This window comes from Capra hircus, chromosome 3 (assembly GCF_001704415.2).
Source record: "Capra hircus breed San Clemente chromosome 3, ASM170441v1, whole genome shotgun sequence".
Lineage (NCBI taxonomy): Eukaryota > Metazoa > Chordata > Mammalia > Artiodactyla > Bovidae > Capra > Capra hircus.
The window spans coordinates 15,442,827-15,466,427 of NC_030810.1; the positions used below are offsets into that span (position 1 = coordinate 15,442,827).

The window sequence follows — 23,601 nt, forward strand, 5'->3', positions numbered from 1 at the left end:
GTCTGAGTCTCATCCCCCTCTTGCCTCTGTGACTCAAACTTACTGTCTTCCCTCGGGAGTCTTGACCTCAGCCTGTCTGTTTCCCCCAGGATTTCCTCTAGAGCCATACTGTTCAAACCACAGGTCACAACAGTTTGAAGTCAACTTAGTGAAATCAATTTAGTGGTCAGCATTCAAAAAAGAAAAAAGAAAGTATCAGAGTACATCCTTCATAGTAAGAATAAATGTTTATGAAACTTCTATTTCAGTTATGTGTGTGTGTTTATACTAGTTTCTATGAACTATTTCTTATCGTAGTTCTTGGTCAAAAAGTTTAAAGCCCCTGTCTTCCTGGCTTCACTAGCTGTCTCCCTTAACAGTTCAGTGGGGACCAGAGTCCCTGAGCTCTTTAGCCATGTAGCCACGGATCTTTCTCCCAAACTCCTTGGAATGAGTTCCAGCCTAATCTCTGCATCCATCCTGTAGCTCCAGTTTCACCCCTAGGCCTTCCAGACTCACCGCCCCCCTCTTTTCCATGGCTGATTCACCTGTGTGCAAGCCTCTTTCCTCTGTGTTTCTTTTAAATCAGTCATCTGGACACCCCGTCTCCCAGAGAGTCTAAGGCCTCTCTCCCCACCCCTCTTTTATGCATCCTGTCTCTCCCCTCCAAGGAACCAGCTTCTGCAACACAGCACCCGAGCTTCCCCCTGGCCCAAGTCAGCTCTCCTTGGCCCCTCACACCCAGCACGCCCCAGTCCTGCTCCTCCTCCCATGACCCCATGTCAGGCAGTGACACCATCATCCACCCTGTGTGCCCCAGGCCATGGGGGTCATCCTGGACTCAGACTCGGAAACCTTTCAGGCCCCTCTCCCGCACTGCTCACAGCTGTTCTGTATCTCCACCCCACTGCCCACCCCCGCCTCCCCAGCTCAGGCTCATCTCCTGGAGTGGGTCTTCCTGCCTGGCACTCTGCCCCTCCAGGACATCCTCTACCCACACAAGTGGAGAGAGGGTGGTCATGCTAAAGCAAGAGTAAACCGCACAGCCCCTTCCCTACCACCCCAGCTTCCCATTGCCCAATCTCTGCCAGGGATGCTGGGATCTTCAGAATAACCCCTCACCCTACCTCTCATTGATTAACCCCTTTCCTTCACATCCTATTCTGGCTACTTTGGACAGACTCTCACTCACACACCTCCATGCCTGTTTGTGTCCCCAAAGCCTCCCTTCATGCCCCTCCTCTTGCCCAGAGACTGGAAGGGATCTCTTCTCAAGATGTCTCCTGACCCCCCCAGCCAAGCTCTCCCTTCTCGTGGTCCCCAGTCCTCTTTCTCCACTCCTTGACATGGCCCTCATTGCCCCGTAATTGTCTGTGTCCTCTTCGTCTCCCACCCCAGACCAGTGCTCCTGAGACCAGGGATTGGACCTGATGCCCTTTGGGGTGTCCAGCGTCCAGCACAGGAGCGCTAACAGGCATATGCAAAAATGTCTTCCCCTAAGCTGTCCTTAGCAGCAGTGTTCACAGGTGCCTCCCTTGTGTCCCACCCAGCAGAGAGAAACGGGGCCCAGTCCTGGCTCTCCCAGTGACTGCCTATCAAAGAAGAACAAACAAACTCAGGAGGCTGGGGCAGGAGCGTGGTGAGGAGGGAGGGAGGCCCAAGTCGCAGCTGCGGCTGTCTGCGGTGGCCCAGGCAGGAGGTGGCCTCCTGCCAGACAAGGTAGCAAAGGACAGCGAGGCGGCTGGAAAAGAATGCATGTCCTCTGAGACTCCCTATCCCCACAGGATCCTGAAGTTTCTGGTAGCCAAAAGGAAATTCAAGGAGACTCTGCGACCGTACGACGTGAAGGACGTCATTGAACAGTATTCAGCAGGGCACTTGGACATGCTGGGCCGGATCAAGAGTCTGCAGGCTCGGTGGGTGAGCCGGGCCGGGGACGGGGGAGCGGGGCAGGACCGCCGCGGCGCCAGTTCCCGCCGGAGGTCCGCTGGAGCCCCTCTGCGGGCGCCCGAACGCAGCCCTGAGCGCCCCCTTGGGGCCGCGGCGGGAGCTGGCGTTTCTCGCTTGCAGCGCATTGCAGCGGGAGCCTGCCACCCGCACCTGTTACTGAACCTGAAAGGGAAGTGTAGTGTTAGTCGCTCAGTCGTGGCCGACTCTGCGACCCCATGGACTGTAGCCCATCAGGCTCCTCTGTCCATGGCGTTTCCCAGGCAAGAACGCTGGAGTGGGTTGCCATTTCTTTCCCCAGGGGATCTTCCCCACCTAGGGATTGAACCTGGGTCTCCTGCGTTGCAGGTCGACTCTTCACCATCTGAGGCACCAGGGAAGCCTTACTGAACCTGAAGCGAACCCTAGCGACCTGCTCGCTTCAAGGACGTCTTTAGATGACTGCTTTCTCGTCCTAAAATAATAGGCTCAAAATAATCAGTGACTGCCCCCCCCCCCCACTGCCCCGCAGCATCTCCTAAAAGAATAGGCAAATTGTCTTCAGCGCTGCTCACCTCTTGCCTCTGGAATCCTCCTCCAACACCTCTTCTCTCTGCCCAGCGTGTAGGAAGATTCCCACACCAAGAACCCAATCACCTACACCTCACCCCTTTCCTCTTGTGGCCTGCATTTTCACTGCCCATTCATTTGTTCTCTCAAGAAATAGTCACTGGGCATTTATCTGTTACTTGCCAGACAGTGGGGATATGGTGGGAAACAAATGGCCTCTGCTTCATGGAGCTCTAACAGATGATAGTAAGTGAAACCAGAACATGTCAGATGATGATAAAGGCTAAGAAGAAAAATAAGGTTAGGGTGTTCAGATTTGTGATTTTTAAATAGGCAAGAAGGTGACATTTGAGAAAAAAAAATTGAAGGCGAGGCAAATAGTCCCATGATTGTGGTTTGTTTAAAACAGTTTCCAGAGGGAATAGCAAGTGCAAAGGTTTTGAGATGGGCAGGTGTCTGGGGTGATGTTTTAGGAACAGCAAGCAGCCTAGTGTGCCTGTCCTGGCATGAGGGAAGCAGGAGATGAGGTTAGCAGGCTAATAGCACTTAGACTATATAAAGCTCTGGGGGCCACTGCAAAGATGTTGGCGTTCATCCAGAGGAATATGCAAGCATTGGAGGGCTTTGAACAAAGGACAGATGCAATCTGAGGTATATTTTAAAAGGATCATCCTAGGTGCTGTGTTGAGAATGGCCTATAGGGGACTAGGATGGAAACAGGGAGACCAGTGAGGGGGCTAATTCAGATGTGCAGGCAAGAGATGATGGTGGTGTGGACCAGGTGGCAGCAATTAAGGTGAGGCAAAATGGTCAGACTGTCGATATGTTCTGAAAGTAGAGCTGACAGTATTTTCAGATAGGGTGTAAGAGGAAAAAGAGGGAGAGAGAATCAAGGATAAAGCCAAAGTTTTTGGCTTAAGCAAGAGGAAAAAGTTGCTGTTTATTGACATGGGGAAAGTCAATGAGTGGAGCAAGTTTCGATCAGGAAAGCTGGGACATGCTGGGTTTGTGATGCCCATCAGACAGCTAAATGGAGTGTGTATCTGGCAGAGGAGTGTGGAGTTTGGAGGAGAGGTATGAGCTGGAGATATAGATTTGGTGTCAACCATGTATAGAGGAATGGAAAATCTGGAACTGAAGACATCATTTAGTGAGTGAGAGTAAATAGATGGAAAAAAAGTCGTCCTAGGAGTGAGCTCTGGGTCCTGAAATGTTAAGACGTTGTGGAGATAAAGGAGGAACCAGCAAAGGAGACTGAGAAGGAGAGGTGAGTGACGTAGGAGAACTGGGTGAAAGTGATGTTTGGGAATCCAAATGAAGAACCTGCAGAAAGAAGGGGGGATCCGATGTGCCAGGTACTGCTAACAGGTTAAGCATAGTGAGGGCTGAGAATCGAATTTAGCAACATGGAAGTCTTTTGGTATCTTGACAACTGTGGTTTTGGTGAAATGGTGGGAATGAAAGCCTGAGTAGAGAGGTTTTAGAAAGGCAGAAAAGAGAAATTGAAGATAGAGGGTAGGGATAAAACTTTCAAGCATGTCTCTGTAAAGGGGAGCAGAAAGGTAACGTGGGACCAGCTTCCGCCTTGTCCCCCTTATAACTCACATCCCCACTTGTGTCTCTCCCTCATCCCAGTCTACCATTTCCTACCTGTGCTTCCATCAGGCAGCTGTTTTACTTGTCATGTTGTGGGTGGTGGCTCTGCTCCCCTGGTCAAAGCAGCGACTGGGCACTTCTATTAAACTTGGTCTCTCCATTCAGTTCAGTTCAGTTCAGTTCAGTCACTCAGTTGTGTCCGACTCTTTGTGACCCCATGAATCGCAGCACACCAGGCCTCCCTGTCCATCACCAACTCCTGGAGTTCACCCAAATCCATGTCCGTCGAGTCGGTGATGCCGACTCATCTCATCCTCTGTCTCATCTCATCCTCTGTCTCATCTCATCCTCTGTCGTCCCCTTCTCCGTCTGCCCCCAATCCCTCCCAGCTTCAGTGTCTTTTCCAATGAGTCAACTCTTCACACGAGGTGGCCAAAGTATTGGAGTTTCAGCTTTAGCATCATTCCTTCCAAAGAACACCCAGGACTGATCTCCTTTAGGATGAACTGGTTGGATCTCCTTGCAGTCCAAGGGACTCTCAAGAGTCTTCTCCAACACACAGTTCAAAAGCATCAATTCTTCGGTGCTCAGCTTTCTTCACAGTCCAACTTTCACATCCATACGTGACCACTGGAAAAACCATAGCCTTGACTAGATGAACCTTTGTTGACAAAGTAATGTCTCTGCTTTCTAATATGCTGTCTAGGTTGGTCATAACTTTCCTTCCAAGGAGTAAGCGTCTTTTAATTTCATGGCTGCAGTCACCATCTGCAATGATTACGGAGCCCAGAAAAATAAAGTCAGCTGCTGTTTCCACTGTTTCCCCATCTATTTCCCATGAAGTGATGGGACCCGATGCCATGATCTTAGTTTTTTGAATGTTGAGCTTTAAGCCAACTTTTTCACTCTCCTCTTTCATTTTCATCAAGAGGCTCTTTAGTTCTTCTTCACTTTCTGCCATAAGGGTGGTGTCATCTGCATATCTGAGGTTATTGATATTTCTCCCGGCAATCTTGATTCCAGCTTGTGCTTCCTCCAGCCCAGCATTTCTCATGATGTACTCTGCATAGAAGTTAAATAAGCAGGGTGACAATATACAGCCTTGACATACTCCTTTTCCTATTTGGAACCAGTCTGTTGTTCCATGTCCAGTTCTAACTGTTGCTTCCTGACCTGCATACAGGTTTCTCAAGAGGCAGGTTAGGTGGTCTGGTATTTCCGTCTCTTTCAGAATTTTCCACAGTTTATTGTGATCCACACAGTCAAAGGCTTTGGCATAGTCAATAAAGCAGAAATAGATGTTTTTCTGGAACTCTCTTGCTTTTTCCATGATCCAGTGGATGTTGGCAATTTGATCTCTGGTTCTTCTGCCTTTTCGAAAACCAGGTTGAACATCAGGGAGTTCACGGTTCATGTATTGCTGAAGCCTGGCTTGGAGAATTTTAAGCATTACTTTACTAGCATGTGAGATGAGTGCAATTGTGCAGTAGTTTGAGCATTCTTTGGCATTGCCTTTCTTTGGGATTGGAATGAAAACTGACCTTTTCCAGTCCTGTGGCCACTGATGAGTTTTCCCAATTTGCTGGCATATTGAGTGCAGCACTTTCACAGCGTCTTCTTTAGGATTTGAAATAGCTCAACTGATATTCCATCACCTCCACTAGCTTTGTTCGTAGTGATGCTTCCTAAGTCCCACTTGACTTTACATTCCAGGATGTCTGGCTCTAGGTGAGTGATCACACCATTGTGATTATCTTGGTCGTGAAGATCTTTTTTGGACAGTTCTTCTGTGTATTCTTGCCACCTCTTCTTAATATCTTCTGCTTCTGTTAGGTCCATACCATTTCTGTCCTTTATTGTGCCCATCTTTGCATGAAATGTTCCCTTGGTATCTCTGATTTCTTGAAGAGATCTCTAGTCTTCCCCATTCTGTTGTTTTCCTCTATTTCTTTGCACTGTTCAGTTAGGAAGTCTTTCTTGTCTCTTCTTGCTATTCCTTTGGAACTCTGCATTCAAATGGGTATATCTTTCCTTTTCTCCTTTGCTTTTTACTTCCCTTCTTTTCACAGCTATTTGTAAGGCCTCCTCAGACAGCCATTTTGCTTGTTTTTGCATTTCTTTTCCATGGGGATGGTCTTGATCCCTGTCTCCTGTACAATGTCACTAACCTCCGTCCATAGTTCATCAGGCACTCAGATCTAGTCTATCAGATCTAGTCCCTTAAATCTATTTCTCACTTTCACTGTATAATTATAAGGAATTTGATTTAGGTCATACCTGAATGGTCTAGTGGTTTTCCCTACTTTCTTCAATTTAAGTCTGAATTTGGCAATAAGGAGTTCATGATCCCAGCCACAGTCAGCTCCCGGTCTTGTTTTTGCTTACTGTATAGAGCTTTTCCATCTTTGGCTGCAAAGAATATAATCAGTCTGATTTCGGTTTCGACCATCTGGTGATGTCCACGTGTAGAGTCTTCTCTTGTGTTGCTGGAAGAGCAAACTGGCCCCCTCTCTCAAATGGCCTCCTCCCACCCAAGTGAATGTCTCCCCTTTAAGAAGGCAAGCTCGAATTCTTGTAGGAAAGCGTGGTGGCCAGTGTCTGGATCCTTTTGACAGTTCCCTTTCCCCACAGGGTGGACCAGATTGTCGGCCGGGGCCCCGGGGACCGGAAAGCCCGGGAAAAGGGTGACAAAGGGCCCTCCGATACTGAGGTGGTGGATGAAATCAGTATAATGGGACGTGTGGTCAAGGTGGAGAAGCAGGTGAGTGTGGGATGGAGTTTCGCAGGTGTGGGGAAGCTAGCCGTCGACTGAGAAGCTCTGGAAGGCCCCCGGGTTAGGCCCAAGGGGAGGGTCTGCTTCTCAGAGCTTTAGCCCAGAGCACCAGAACTGCAGGCCAGAGCCGGGCCCACGCATCCGCTGGGAGGTGGACCCCGCCCCACAGAAGGTCTGCCTCCCAGAAGGCCCGCCGGCTCCTGCTAAACGACCCGGATAAATCAACCCTCTCCGGCCAAGTCCCCCCCTAGGCTGCTAGCATCTCAGATAAGCCCAAGTCCCACCTACTTCATTTAACGCTGCCTCACTTGTCTCTCTTGATCATCTGGACTATCCCAACCCGTCACAACTAAATTTCGTTGCGGGGGTGGGTGGGTGGATGGGACTAAACCCCAGGTTCCCAGCTTCGTTCCGCCCTCCGGCCGGGTTCCGCCTTTCCTGTCGCACCTCCTGCCGGAGGAGTCTCGCCACGCAGATGAGACCCTCCCAGGGCAAGCCCCGCCCCCGGCCGCGCCCCGCCCCCAAGTCCCGGCCAGGCCCCGCCTCCAGCCGCGCCCCGCCCCCAGGTGCAGTCCATCGAGCACAAGCTGGACCTGTTGCTGGGCTTCTACTCGCGCTGCCTGCGCTCCGGCACCTCGGCCAGCCTGGGCACCGCGCAAGTGCCGCTCTTCGACCCCGACATCACCTCCGACTACCACAGCCCTGTGGACCACGAGGACATCTCCGTCTCCGCACAGACGCTCAGCATCTCCCGCTCGGTCAGCACCAACATGGACTGAGGGTCTTCTCAGGGGCGGGGCAGCACACGGTCAGCCCCTCGGCCTGGCTCTCGGACCCGCCCTCTGAGGCCTCCGGACTCCTCTCTTACTTGAACTCACTCCCTCGTGGGGAGAGAGGCCACATGCAGTATTGAGCTGTCTGGGTGGGCGAAATACCCGACGTGGGTGCCAGCGACCCACTCCACCTCAGGAGCGAGAGATGCCAGGCCGCATGGAGGGCAGCAGCGGCGGCTGCCTGGCGGCCTCTGGGTCCCCCAGTGCCCTGCCCATTCCATCAAGGCCCGACAGGGCCTGCCTGGCAGGGGCACTGCCCCTGGAGTGGGAACAGGGCGCTGGGGCCCTGGGCCCTGACCCAGCTTCCAGCTATGCAAGGTGAGGTCTTTGGCCCGCCCTTCGGACAGAGCAGGGAAGCCTTCCCGCCAAGACCCCACTCCACTTGGGGGTGGGCCCACGGTGCCCACACAGGTACCCATAAGCACAGGAGCCTGCCGCTAGGCAGGTGGGCACCATATATGCAAACCATGTGAAATATGCAACTTTGGGGACCCCCATGGGGTCCCTCTGCCCCTCCCTCCCTGGGAGATGGGCCCCCAGCGGTAGCTGGTCTCAGGCTGCTTGGCTATGACCCCCGTCCCTGATCTCTGGCTCATCAACCTCTCTTCTCCCCTCGCAGCATGGGGCCTGTTTCTCCCTTGCCTCCCCAAGGGCAGTGCCTGGGCCTTTCTTTCCATTTGCAAGTGTCCACTCCCAGGGGCTCCCTCTTCCTGCCAATGTTCACTCCCCTCCGGCCCTAGGCACCTCTGACAGCATAACTGTCTGTGTTCTGCCCTCAAATCTCCCAGACAGTGCTCCCACGGTCAGACAAACATGTCCCTACAGTTTCCCCAGACACACAGGTAGCCTCTCAGCATTCACGCTGACAAAGACAATTACCTACACCTGGGGACTTCAGCACAGAGCCACTCAGCATTTGCTGGGTCTCTGCAGCTGAGGCCAGTAGCCTAGTCTTGCGGAGTGATGTCCACTCCTACCAACCCCATCCAGGTAGGAGAGGGAGCTCTCACATGACCCCAGGGCTCTCCGGGCCCCACCCCAGAGCTTTACCAACTTCCCTTTCTCAAGAAGATTTATTCCTCACAGGTCCAGGAGCCCTAACTGCTGCCTCTGTCTATCCCTAAGGGCCCTCCTTGGTATCCCCACAGCACAACTCAAGGCTAGGCCTCTTGGGGCCTGGACAGCCCTGGAAAGCCCCCAGGCCCTTCCCCAGGGTGGTTGTCAGGCCCACTTCTATCTAGGCTTGCCCTGCTCCTAGTTGCTCTAACTCCTGGAGAGAATAACAATACGTCAAGCAAGTACCATTCATCAGGCACCAACTGTGCATCCGGTGCTCACACGCACTGCTTCCCCCTCCTTCCTTACCCACCCTCTTCCCTTCAGTTGGCAGCCCCCTGACTGCATAAGCCCTCACCCACTGCAGGCCCCCTTTGGTATCCCTACCGCTTTGTCCCTCTTCTGCAAAGCCAATGCGGGTGGCAGGAGGGTGACGGGGAGTGGACCAATGGTGACCCTCTGTGGGGCACCCGGGAATAAGGGGCTCAGGCCCAGCTGCCTGCATCTCACGACTGGGGACCTGCATGCACCAGCACCAGGGCTGGGGTTGGACCTTGCTCAGCCCCCAGGTGCCCAGCCCCTGCCCCCACATGCCCTCTGCATGTGACCATCATGCCCTGGATGGAGCCTGTCCTGGCTCACCTCACCCGCACTACACTGTCCCCAGAGAGCCACACCTCCGCCCCCTGAGAGACAGAGCTGTGGAGAGGGGCCGGAGGCTGGGATCCAAGGAGACTTGGGGAGAAGCCCTCCCTCCTTCATGATCGAGGCTCCCCACCAACCCGGTTCTCAGATATGCAAGTACCTCACTTTGTTAACTTATTAACTTATTGATTTCATTAAAGTTTTCAGTAGGAGGTGGTTGGTCTTGGCTGTTCAGTGTCTGTGGAGTGGGGCACCTGGTCTGGGGCTGGGGGTGAGGAGATCCGGATTAGTCAGTACTCGGGTGTAAACAACAGAAACGCAACCTGATATGTTTTAAGCAAAAATAAAAGAAAGAAAGTTTATTGGCCCAGATAACTAAAAAGTCCAGGAAATAGATTTGGCTTCATATGAAGCTAGATCTGGGTGCTTAAATGTGTCAGGGACCTGTCTCGTCTGTCTCAGCCCTCCTCTTAGGCAGGCTGCCCTCTCACGATGACCCCCAGTACTTCCAAATTAACTTTCTTTTGGTTCAGTGCCCCAGTGAAAAATGGGTACTGCTTTCCTAATAGTTTGTATCAGTCAAGGTCCAGTGAGGAAAAGAGAAATTACCCTAGGCTTTTCAACACAGGGAATTTACTATAGGGAATGGGTTACACTGATGTAGGTGGACTGGAAGAACAAACAGAACACCAGGCTAAACTAATGAAAGCCACTGCAGGAAGCAGATCCCACTCCTGAGGCTGCAGGAGTGCAGGGAAGAGGTTGAGGCTGGCAGAACCGGTGGACTTGACTAGGGGAGCCCCGTAATGCTAGAGCTCAGAGGTCTGGAGAGGGGCTGCTGTCTGGCTGGTGCTAGGACCTCCTAGGGGACACAGCGAAGCTTGTCTGGGAGTGCAGAAAAGTAGCTGAGGGCTGGGAGCAGCTGTGGCTACCAGGAGAAGGAAGAGAAGGCAAAGGAAGAAGGAAAATCTCCACTCCTGCCTTCCAGTGTTTCCCCAGTGCCCCTAGTTATCAAAGCTAGCTGACAAAGTTGATGTGGTTTGCAGAGTCCGAGCTCCAGTTTCACAGAGCAGAGTACAGAAGGCTGCATCTGGAATGAAAAAGCAATAGCTTCATAACTGGCGTGGCCCAACCCTTTGGACACTCGGTATCCATACATGTCCATCCACACTTGTCTGAACCTCCATCTAGCAACAGTAGCTTCTACCTCATAAGATGAAACTATCCTGCATACAAGTGAAGATCCTAACTCACTCCCTGGATAAACACAAGAAATTCCACCATCCAATAGATGTATCCAGCTCCAGAACTTAGTCACTGAATCCATATTTGGGTGATGTTAATTACTCTAATTCAGTACAATCACACCTGCAATTAAAGAGTATACTGTAAAGTTAGCAATTGCCTGAAAACTTTAAATAAAATCCTAAGGGACAAGGAGAAGGGAGGGGAGAAAAGCACTTAATATCACACACACACACAGATACACACACACATGCCCCTTGATGCAATGGAACCCCTTCTGGTAGCTGGTCACAGTGCCATAGCTGATACATAGATATGTTCAATCAAGTAAGTGTTTCTCTTTGTTAAATATACTTCACTAATTGAGTGAATATATTCTTTCTTCCACTCTCCTTCTATGTTCCCTTTGTCCTTGACCGGGATCTCAGCCAGTTGGAATTTGTCAGATGGTGGAATGATCCCAAAGAATCATTCTTAAAGGGTCTGAAGCCTCAGTGGTCCTGCACAGTTTTGGATGCAATAGCTTTTTGTAAACTTTTGTGCAAGGGACCCCTGAGAACTCCCTGGTCCCAGACATAGTCTTCCTTGCCCTTGATGTGTAGTGACACCCCTGTTTCCCCTTGGTAATGAGGACCAGTCAGGCAGCCAGCATGCTGACTCTTTCTTTGCCTGGTATTTGAGTGGCATGAGAAGCCCAATATGGCCAGTTAGAAGTACAAACTTCGAATTCAATGAAAACTGTGTTGCTTCCTTTCCCTTGAGAACTGAGGCCTCCAAACTAACAGAGGCCAATGTTGGGGAGACAGGAAGCAAAAGTTGCATGAGTGGGTATAGTAGCCGGACTAATGCCCACCCAAAGATATCAGGTCCTAATCTCTGGAATGTGTAAAATGTTACCTTATAAGGGAAGAAGGATTTTTGCAGATGTGATTAAGTTAATGATCTTGACATGGGGAGATTATCCTGGATTATCCAGGGGCCCTAAATCCAATTGCCAGTGTCCTTTTAAGAAAGAGGCAGATGGAGATCTCACACATACAGGAGACAGAAGTAGAGACTGGGGTAAGGTGGCCTCAGCAGAGGAATGCCAGCGGTTACTAAAAGCTGGAAGAGTCAAGGAACGGATTCTTCCCCATAATCTTGGAGGACTGCAGCCCTGCTTATACCTTGATTTAGGTTCAGTGAGGCTGATGTTGAACTTCTGGCCTTCAGAACTGTGAGAGAGTAAGTTCTGTTGTATGAGGTCACCAAGTTTATAGTAGTTTGTTAGGGCAACTACAGGCCTTCCTTGGTGGCTCAGATGGTAAAGAATCTGCCTGCAGTATAGGAGATCAGGGTTTGATCCCTGGTTGGGAAGATCCCCTGGTGAAGGGAATGGCAACCCACTCCAGTATTCTTGCCTGGAAAATTCCCTGGACAGAGGAGCCTGGCGGGCTACAACCCATGGGGTCACAAAGAGTCACTCACACGACTGAGTGACCAGCACTTTCACTATGACAGCTACAGGAAATCAATACTGAGGGTTACTTGGTGTGATTGTGAGAGATACCACTCTCACTGACCTGCCTTTGATTCCTGGAGCTGTATATGCTGGCTGTGTCAGTGAGGGTGAGCCACTGCCCTCTCCATCAGAGGAAGGATCCAGGAGAATTAGCCTGGCACCAGGTGACTTGATGAATCCCTGCAGAATGGTGGTATTTTGGGTAGTCAGCATCTGTTCCTACTGATGTTTGGTTGGACATACAGTGTGACATTAGCCAGACCAGCCTTGGTGAGGCAAGTCCATATCATTGAACCCATAAGCAGTCTTCATTCTTGCTGCCATGACCACCTAACTTACACAAGGGCATGTTGAGCAAGCACTGGAGGGGGTCCGGAGTGAGACGGACTGCCAGCCATGGGATGTGCTGTCTTAGGCATTAGATTATCTAGAGCCTCCTTGTCATGGATGCTCTTTGGTGAGACTTTTCCTTGGTGTAGAAATACAGTCACACCCTCTACCCATTTCCGAAGGTCTATCTAAATACCCCTTTCCAAGCCTTCTTTGTCTGCAATCCACCAATTCTGTGCTTTCTGAGTCCCTGCCCATCTAGCCAAACCTTGAGCCATTGTCCAGAAACCAGTATATATCCACGCTTCTTTTTTTTTAATTGAAGTATAGTTGATTTACAATGTTGTATTAATTTCTGCTATATAGCAAAGTGATTCATATACATATATTCTTTTCCATCATGGTTTATCTCAGAATATTGAATATAGTTCTCTGTGCTACACAATAGGACTTTGCTGTTTATCCACCCTGTATATAAAATAGCTTTCATCTGCTAATTTCAAACTCCTAATCCATTACTGCCCCTTTCCCTCCTGCTTGGCAACCGTAAGCTTGTTCTCTATGTCTGTAAGTCTGTTTCTGTTTCGTAGATAAATTCATTTGTGTCATATTTTAGATTCCACATCTAATTGAATGGTGTTCGTCTTTCTCTTTCTGACTTCTTTGCTTCGTATGGTTATCTCTAGATCCAACCATGTAGCTGCAAATGGCATTATTTCACTTTTTTATGGCTGAGTAATATTCCATTGCATATATTAACCACATCTTCCGTATCCATTCATCTGTTGGTGAACATTTAGGTTGTCTTGGCTATTGTTAATAGTGCTGCTATGAATACAGGGGTGCATGTATCTTTTTGAATTATATCTGTATGCCCAGATATATGCCCAGAAGTCAGATTGCTGGCAGTCCACACTTCTTGTCATCTCTCAATCCAGGCAAAGCGGGCAACCCAATGTGCTGAAGGGTAAGTAGAGTTTAACCAGGCATGGGAACGGGGAAGGCGCGAATGTTCCGGCTGGAGAGCATAGTATGTGTAACGGCCCAGTGGCGCCAAAAAGAGTGATTCATGAGTGGGGGAGAAAAAGATCCCTGGTTGGGCCCAGACAGAGAGAGAGAGAGTGGCACAAGATGGCACTTTAGGATGAGGCAGGAGTCAAGGTTTATAGGATCCACAAGTCATTTCAAAGAGACAGGACTTAACCATGATGGCAGTGGGAAGTCAGTCAAAAATTCTGACTAGAGATCAAACCAGGATAGACTTGCATTTTAGACAGTTTTCTTCCCAGGGCAGAAGATGAATCTGAGGAAGCAAGCCTGGCTGCAGGGAGGCCGGTTAGAAGACTGCTGCAGTAATCTGAGCCGGAGATGCTGGTAACCTGGACAAGTCCCATGGAATTTCACTAACTGAACAAATGCGTCTGAAGCACCTGCTGTATGTCAGACCCTGGCTCAGCACAATACACAGGGTGATAAGACACAGGAGACCCGGCTAGGGCCCTGAGGTCACCCAGCCCCTGGAGGAAACAGGTATACAGCTACCCAGCCCGCACGCCACTCTTCTAGGTTTGCCTGGCTCAGCAAGGAGGGTTTGCAGGTGGCTATGGGAGTGCCCAAACTGTCATCAAATATGGCCTTGAGAGCAGGTGGTTTTAGCTTGATGTGTCGTTTATCTGGGCTCCCCAGGTGCCACTAGTGGTAACATTCTGCCTGCCAATGCAGTAGACGAGAGACTCAGGTTCAATCCCTGGGTGAGAAAGATCCCCTGGAGGAGGGCAGGGCAATTCACTCCAGTATTCTTGCCTGGAGAATCCAATGGACAGAGGAGCCTGGTGGGCTCCAGTCCATAGCGTCGCACAGAGTCAGACACAACTGAAGCAACTTAGCATGCACGTCACTTATCTATTACTAGGTAACAACTCACCCTATACCTCAGTAGCTCAAAACGGCAGTTTTATTTTGTCTTGATGCTGTGGATCAGCAGTTTGAGTTGGTCTCTAATTCTAAGCAGTTCTGTTCGTCTCACCTGGGATCATTAATGTGATTGCAATCATCCTTCCTCTTGTTGGGGGGAGGTTGTTCTAAGATGACGTCATTCATGTGTCTGGGGTTGGGTGCTGATTGTCTGTGCCCAGGCTGGCCCACAGGCAGGATGGCTTGTCTCTGCTCCATGGGGCTTCTCATCCTCTAGTAGGTTAGATTGACCTTATTCACATGACAAGAGGACAAAAGCAGAAATTAAACAGCCCCTGGAGACTCCGGCTGAGAAATTGTACCGAGCAGGCTGGGAGTGCCATGCTGCAAGGGCTCAGCTCACTGGGATCCGGGGTGCTCGGCATCTGTTACAATTTTTAAAATTATTTATTAATTAATTTTTGGCTGTGCTGGGTCTTTGCTGCTGCACATGGGCTTTCTCTGGTTGGGGCAAGCGGGGGCTACTCTCCAGTCGCAGGCTTCCCATTGCCCTGGCTTCTGTTGCAGAGCCCAGGCTCTAGAGTGCAGGCTCAGTAGTTGTGGAGCATGGGTTTAGTTGCTTGGCGGCCTGTGGGATCTTCCCTGACCAGGGATTAAAGCTGTGTCCCCTGCATTAGGGGACCACTGGACCACCTCTTATGCTGATCAAAGAAAATCATGCGGCATAGTTCTCAATTTGGATAAACTACTTCCTGGACTTTGGACAGTTCCAGTTGTTGAAAAAATCTTCTTTATTTTCCCTCGAGAGGGGTATCTCTCTCCTTTCACACCTCTTGTGTGCAAGAGGGTCCTGAAGGCTGCTACAAGCTGTATTACTTTGCTGGGGGCTCCCGTCACAAATGCTGCAGATGGCAGATGTGGGGGCTTAAACAACATAAATCTCTTTCCTCACAGTTCTGGAGGCTGAAAGTTTAAGATCAAGGTGTCAGAAGATTGGTTTCCTCCTGAGACCTCTCTCCTTGGCCTGTAGACGGACATCTTCTTCCAGAGTCTTTACTTGATCACCTCTCTGTACATGTGTATGCCCTGATCTCTTCCCATAAGGACACAGGTTATATTGGACTAAGATCCACCCTAACAATCTCCTTTTAACTTAGTAACCTCTTTAGAAATTGAATTTTCAAATACAGTCACATTTTGAGGTACTGGGAGTTAGGACTTCAATCTATGGATTTGGAATGGGGGTCACAATCAGTTCCTAATACCTGGAGTGGGGGTTTGACCTACCAACCTGGCCCCTGAAATTTCTGCTCCAGGTGCACAGAGCTGAGGATCTACTCTGGGGCTTGCTCTATCCCAGCTGGACAGATCCAGACATATATCCAGATATCATGGAACACAGTGATTTGTAAACCTTTTTTTTTTAAAAAGCCCAGAACCCTTTTTAAAAGCCTCTATTAAAGTCCCAGAATCCTTGCTACAATATAATCTATATGGGACCGCAACACATAAGATAAAATCAATGCAACTGAAAAATGATGACCTCTCAAATGTGGCCTCAGTTCTCACCCCCAACCCCTGCCCACACACACAGTGAGCATGTGGCCACCTTTTCGTTGCAGCCAAAATGAATCAGATCTTTCTCCAAGATGAGTTAACTGTTACAGCAGATTTATTATTTGTCCGAAAGGCTGCCTTCCTTCCTCACATCACCATGGCTACATTTGGGTGGAGTATACCACCCTACCTGTCTTACAATGGCTTTCCTACAGATTCTGAGACTGGTGTTCAGTCGCTAAGTTGTGTCTGACTCTTTGTGACCCCGTGGACTGCAGCATGCCAGGCTCCCCTGTCCTTCATCATCTCCCAGAGTTTGTTCACGCTCATGTCCATTGAGTCCATCATGCCATCCAACCATCTTATCTTCTGTCACCCCCTTCTCCTCCTGCCCTAAATCTTTCCCAGCACTGGGGTCTTTTCCAATGAGTTGGCTCTTCACGTCAGGTGGCCAAAGTATTGGAGCTTCAGCATCAGTCTTTCCAATGAATATTCAGAGTTGATTTCCTTCAGGATTGACGGGCTGGTTTGATCTCCTTGCTGTCTAAGGGACTCTCAAGAGTCTTCTTCAGCACCACAATTCAGAAGCATCAGTTCTTCAGTGCTTGGCCTTCTTTATGGTCCAACTCTCACATCCATACATGACTACTGGAAAAAGCATAGCTTTGACTAGGCAGACTATTGTTGGCAAAGCGATGCCTCTGCTTTTTATATGCTGTCTAGGTTTGTCATAGCTTTTCTCCAAGGAGTAAGCGTCTTTTAATTTCGTGGCTGCAGTCACCATCTGCAGTGATTTGGGAGCCCAGGAAAATAAAATCTGTCACTGTTTCCACTTTTTTCCCATCTATTTGCATGAAGTGTTGGGACTGGATGCCATGATCTTAGTTTTCTGAATGTTGAGTTTTAAGCCAGCTTTTTCACTCTCCTCTTTCACCTTCATCAAGAAGCTCTTTAGTTTCTCTTCATTTTCTGCCATTAGAGTGGTATCATCTGCAAGTCTGAGGTTGTTGATATTTCTCCTGGCAATCTTTTGATTCATCCAGCCCAGCATTTTTCATGATGTACTCTGCTAGACAACATATTAAAAAGCAGAGACATCACTTTGCTGACAGAGGTCCATATAGTCAAAGCTATGGTTTTTCCAGCAGTCATGTACAGATGTGAGAGTTGGACCGCAAAGAAGGTTGAGTGCTGAAGAATTGATGCTTTCAAACTGTGGTGCTGGAGAAGACTCTTGAGAGTTCCTTGGACAGTAAGGAGATCAAAGCAGTCAATCTTAAAGAGAATCAACTCCAAATATTCATTCGAAGGACTGATATTAAAACTCCGATTCTTTGGTCACCTGATGTGAAGAGTAAACTCACTGGAAAAGACCCTGATGCTGGGAAAGACTGAAGGCAGGAGGAGAAGGGGACAACAGAGGATGAGATGGTTGGATGGCATCACTGACTCAATGGACATGAGTTTGAGTAAGCTCCAGGAGATGGTGAAGGACAGGGAATCCTGGCATGCTGCAGTCCACAGGGTCATAAATAGTTGGACACAACAAAGCGACTGAACAACAATTCTGTATAGAAGTTAAATAAGCAGGGTGACAATATACAATCTTGACACACTCCTTGCCCAAGTTTGAACCCAGTGCATTGTTTCATGTCTAGTTCTAACTATTGCTTCTTGACCTGCATATAGGTTTCTCAGGGGACAAGTAAGGTGGTCTGGTATTCCTAACTCTTTAAGAATTTTCCACAGTTTGTTTCCACAGTCAAAGGCTTTAGCATAGTCAATGAAACAGAAATAGATTTTTTTTTTAATTCCTTGCTTCTTCTATGATCCAACAGATATTGGCAATTTTATCTTTGGTTCTTCTGCCTTTTCTAAATTCAGCTTGTACATATGGAAGCTCTTGGTTCACATACTGTTGAAGCCTAGCTTGGAGGATTTTGAGTATTACCTTGCTAGCGTGTGAAATAAGTGCAATTGTATAGCTGTTTGAACAATCTTTGGCATTGCCTTTCTTTGGGATTGGAATGAAAACTAACCTTTTCCAGTCCTGTGGCCACTGCTGAGTTTTCTGAATGCACTGGCATATTGAGTGCAGCACTTTCACAGCATCATCTTTTAGGATTTGACATAGCTCAGCTGGAATTCCATCACCACTGCTAGCTTTGTTCATAGTGATGCTTCCTAAGACCCACTTGACTTCACACTCCAGGATGTCTGGTTCTAGGTGAATGACCACACTATCATGGTTATCCAGGTCATTAAGACCTTTTTTGCATAGTTTTTCTGTGTATTCTTGCCATGTCTTCTTAAACTCTTCTGCTTCTATTAGGTCCTTACTGTGCCCATCTTTTGTGAAGTGTTCCCTTGGTAGCTCCAGTTTTCTTGAAGAGATCTCTAGTCTTTGCCATTCTATTGTTTTCCTCCATTTCTTTGCATTGTTCACTTAAGAAGGCCTTCTTACCTCTCCTTGCTGTTCTCTGGAGCTCTGCATTCAAACGGGTATATCTTTCCCTTTCTCTGTTGCCTTTTGCCTCTTTTCTTTTCCCAGCTATTTATAAGGCCTCTCAGACAACCACTTTGCCTTCTTGCATTTCTTTTCCTTTGGGATGGTTTTGGTCACTGCCTCCTGTACAATGTCATGAACCTCTGCCCATGTTCTTCAGGCACTCTGTCTACCAGGTCTAATCCCTTGAATCTATTCATCACTTCCACTGTATAATCATAAGGGATTTGATTTAGGTCATACCTGAAGAGCCTGTGGTTTTCCCTACTTTCTTCAATTTAAGTCTGAATTTTGCAATAAGGAATTCATGATCTGAGCCACAGTCAGCTCCTGGTCTTGTTTTTGCTGATTGTATAGAGCTTCTCCATCTTCGCCTGCAAAGAATATAATCAATCTGATTTCAGTATTTACCATCTGGTGATGTCCATGTGTAGAGTCTTCTCTTGTGTTGTTGGAAGAGGGTGTTTGCCACAGTCATTGTGTTCTCTTGGCAAAACTCTGTTAGCCTTTGCCCTGCTTCATTTTGTACTCCAAGGCCAAACTTGCCTGTTACTCCAGGTATCTCTGATTACCTACTTTTGCATTCTAGTCCCCTATGAGGAAAAGGACATTATTATTATTATTATTATTTTTGGTGTTAGTTCTAGAAGGTCTTGTAGGTCTTCACAGAACCATTCAACTTCAGCTTCTTTGGCATGAGTGGTTGAGGCATAGACTTGGATTACTTTAATGTTGACTGGTTTGCTTTGGAAATAAAAGGAGATCATTCTTCTTTCGTTTTTTGAGATTGCACCAAATACTGCATTTCGGACTCTTTTGTTGACTACGAGGGCTACTCCATTTCTTCTAAGGGATTCTTGCCCACAGTAGTAGATATAATGGTCATCTGAATTAAATTTGCCCATTCCCATCCATTTTAGTTCACTGATTCCTAAAATGTTGATGCTTACTCTTGCTGTCTCTTTTTTGACCACATCCAATTTACCCTGGTTCATGGACCTAATATTCCAGATTGCTCTGCAGTATTGTTCTTCACAGCATCAGACTTTACTCTTACCACCAGACACATCCACAGCTAAGCACTGTTTCCCCTTTGGCCCAGCCTCTTTATTTTTTCTGGAGCTATTTCTCTGCTCTTCCCCAGTAGCATATTGAACTCACCTGGTGGGACTCATTTTCTGGTGTCATATCTTTTTGCCTTTTCATCCTGTTCATGAGACTGGTGTGCAGAAGGTTTATCAGGGAGTGTTCTCAGGAGATTCATCTGACGGAAGTAGGAAGGCAGGACTAGGCAGGGGGAGAAGCTGGCGTGCAATGTGAACTGAGCAAGGCATCTTCAGATCTTCAGGTGCTCGGCAGCTCAGATCGCCCTTCAGATTGGGCCAAATCGAGGGAAGGAGGCTGGCTTTTGTTTCTATGCATCAGCCAGTCACTGGTCAAGAGCCCCTGGGAGGGGCGTGGGTTTAGATGAGGCGGTTCCCATGGATTGACAGTTGTGAGCCCACAGTGGAGACTCCCAACTGCTGGGGAAGGAGTGTATAGACTTTTAAGGGGGGATCTGAGCTGCACAGCTTCCACTCTACTACCCCACTGACCTTGGACTTGGCCATGGGATTTAATCTGGCCAGTGGAATGTTGGGTGAAAGGACAGTGTATTTGTTCCAAGATAAAGCCAAAAGAGGCATGGCTAGTCTGCCAGACCTCCTGGTGCTTCCTTCCTCCTGCATGAGAAAACTCAGATAGCTCTTGTTCCTTCTTCCCGGGTCCAGAATGCAGACTCCTGGAGCAGACCTCAGCCAGATTCATAGCTGAGAGTCCAGCCCGGCCCAAGTATCAGCTGAACTGCAGTTGATCTAACTAACACCCAGGAGTATGAAGTAATCTTTGGTTCTATGGGCCCCTGAGAATTGGGGTTTGCTCGTTTCACAGCATTATCACAGCAAGACCTGACTAATACAGCTAGTGGCAGGTTTACATTATCCATCACAAAACAGAATGTTCTTAACACACTCCTCCAACATCTTTGGGCTTTCCTACTGGCTCAGTCAGTAGAGTCTGCCTGCGGTGCAGGAGAGATGGGTTCAACCCCTGGGTGTGGAAGATGCCCTGGAGAAGGGAATGGCAACCCACTGCAGTATTCCTGCTGGGAGAATTCCACCAATAGAGGAACTTGGCAGGCTATAGTCCGTTGGATTGCAGAGTTGGACACTACTGAGCAACTAACACACACACACACACACACACACACACTAATATCTTTGTTTTTGTCCCAGTGGCTTCTCTGGATGCCAGACACCTCCCCTTTTTCTCTTTTTTGTACACAGACTATAGAGTGGATGGGACACATGGAGAATTTCCTGGAAGAAAGGGTGAAGACTGATGGAGAACAGACAGCTGGGTGGAGAGTCCTGAGGCCCGAAATGCAGGCTTCCCTGCCTGCTCAGAACTGGAGTGGGATCTGCAGTTCCCTCTGACCCTCACTCCCACTAGGCTCCTCAGCTCCTCTCCTGGATCTCTTGACCCCTTCCCTGCTGCCCCTTCCCCAGGTGTCACTTCAGCTCCTGGAGGGCAAGAAGCACACCTGCTTCTCACCTACGGTCATCACCATTCCACCCGCCGCCCCCACCACCCCTGAACACGGTCATCACAATTCCACCTGCCCTCCCCTACCCCCCCCCCCGCCCCGCCCCCGAACAAGGCCGGACACAAGGTGATTAAGAAATGTTGGCTGGCAGGAAGGGAGGGAAGCAGGTCACCTGGAACCGATCATCTTCCCTGTGGGAATCCTCCTAGCCCCTGTTATGTGTCCCCATGGCCATACAGCGTGTTTACCAAGACCCTGGCTTGGTGTTGCAGTGTTGGCCTGGGGCCAGGAGGGAGGCTGGACTTTGGGGACCAGTACACCCCACCGTAAGGCCCAGTAGTTAGGGCCAGTGTATCTGGGACAGAGAGAGGGGGATGGCAGAGCTGAACAGGAACTCCAGGGCTCAGAGAGTGATGGGTTGCACTGTCTGCCCTTCGCTCATTTTTTCTACAATTGTTTATTCATGTCTGCTACATGCCAAACACTATTTGAGGTGCCAAGGTCAAAGAGGCTCTCCCAAACTCACAAAGCCCCTGCTCACATGGAGTAGACAGTAGATTACTGTCTAGACGGAAAATAAACAAGAAAGAAGATAATATCAGAGAGTGATAAGAGCTATGAAGAAAATGAAAAGGAAGTGGGATAGTGACAACATTGAGGGGGAGCGATTTTCAGGGGGCAGGCAGGGAGGCTCAAAGTGGGAACAAGAACCTTCAGAAAATAATCAGAGCTGCCAAGGCTCCCAGGTGCTAGGCTGGCCCAACAGACGCATCCTGCAGATGGGGAAACTGAGGCTCAGTAGGTCAGGGCAGAGCCTACAGCTGACCCCGAGTCTCTTGACCTCTAGGCTTGTCCTTGGGTGGCCTTCCTTCTCTCAAATCTTTAACCGGCTCTCATGTCATCTCTGGGAAGAAGGAGCAGATGTGGGTGCTCTCAGAACGTGAGGGTCAAACAGGGATCAAAAGAGAAAGACACCATCAAAAGTTCCCAGTGTAGGAAACACAGAACCACATTGTTGTGGTTAAAAAAAGAGATCTGATTCCCAGAGATCTGATTCTTCCCATGATACAGCTTCAGTGCTTTTAAAAACTATATTAGACATCAAATTCTTTCCCAAATTTTGGTTGTGGTGCCTCTGCTTTGCCTGTTTGAGGGGTGTGACCCTGGGAAAGTCATTTCCCCTTCTCTATGAGCCTTGGTACCCCAACTGCAAAATATGAACCCATCTTTCCTGACTCCAAAACCACAGTCTTTGTAGAACCACACACACCGCTGCCTACCCTCCCTGCACCCACCTATCCCCACCCTGGGTTCATCTAGTCTGGATTCCCTCCATCAGCTCCTCCTCCTGTTCCCCCTGGCCCACTCCTGCCCTGGATCTGCCCACAAGACCTTCAGACACAGCCATACTCCTTTAGTGATCCCTGATGGCCCCAGAGGTATATTCAAGCTGGTTAGCGTCCCCAGCTTGCCAACCAGGAAACGGGACTTCCTCGGGGTCACACAGCCAGTAAGCTAGAGACAGGATTTGAACCCAAAGTTCCATTCAGTTTCCTCTGCTTAAGGCCCTCATCTAAGACGGTGAACAGCCTCCCCCCAGCTCTGCCACCTCCGCCACCCCACCCCTGCCACTCCCACCAAAGCTTCAGTGTTCAGGGAACTAACCTTATTTTCCTGAAAATACATCGGTATGTGCCCCGGGTTGTTGGTTCAGGTGGTGTCACTTGGTGTGGTGCTGCCACCTCCTGGGCACAGGGGGTACTACATCCTCATCAGGAGCTGGAACCCTATGTGCCAAACCCAGACAGACTTGGGTCGCTTGAGAAAACACTGAGGTCAAGGAGATGACTTAGACAAGTCAGGGACTTTGCTGACACTTCTTCCTCTTTCCCACCTCCTTCTGACCTCCTGCAGCCTGACTAGCTGCTCTGCTCCCCTGAAGCGGCTCTGGCAAAGCCAGTTCACTTTCTGGTTAATAAATTGAACAGCCTCTTTTCGGCCTTCATTTCACCTGACTTCTTAGCAGCATTCGACACTGCTGACCACACCTGCTTCAGGAAACGTCGCCCTCGGCCTTCGGGACACTTCTGCCTGCGCTCCTGCTACCTGCCCAGCTGTTTCTTCTCCGTCTCCGTCCCTCCCTTCCCTTTAGGGTCTGTGTTCTGTCCTCGGCCACTTTCTTCGATTACTTGCCATTATCATCCCTATGGCAACCATGGATACGCTAGTAACTCAAGAACAAGTGTTTGTTCTCCGTCTAGACCTCACTACTGAGGGCGTGGCCCATTTACCTGGGCCTCCTCCACCTGGATGTCAACCCGGGATGACCCCATATGTCTATCCTGACCTTATCCCACTCTCCCCAGTCTGGTCCTCCTCCTGGGTACCCCTCAGGGAAGACCCACCCTGTCCTCCATCCACACTCTTGAGAATCATCTCTGGCTCTTCTCTTTCCTGTAGCCTCCACTTCGACAGGCCATTATTAGGACTGCAGGTTGTCCCTGATATCCGTCCTCACCTTCTTCCTTAGTGGGAGAATTTTCAAATTCTATTTAGACACATGGATCCCCCAAAACAAAGATATTT

At 49.1% G+C, this 23,601-nt stretch overlaps 1 protein-coding gene across 1 annotated transcript in view; it reads left to right on the plus strand.

Annotated features, from left to right (window-relative positions):
* Positions 1 to 9,590, plus strand: part of KCNQ4 (potassium voltage-gated channel subfamily Q member 4) — a 59,107-nt gene extending 49,517 nt beyond the window's left edge. Inside the window, exons 12-14 of the mRNA XM_018042486.1 lie at positions 1,764 to 1,895; positions 6,703 to 6,832; positions 7,411 to 9,590. Coding sequence (XP_017897975.1) covers positions 1,764 to 1,895; positions 6,703 to 6,832; positions 7,411 to 7,623 — 475 coding nt within the window. The 3' untranslated portion in view covers positions 7,624 to 9,590. The remainder of the gene's footprint in view (positions 1 to 1,763; positions 1,896 to 6,702; positions 6,833 to 7,410) is intronic.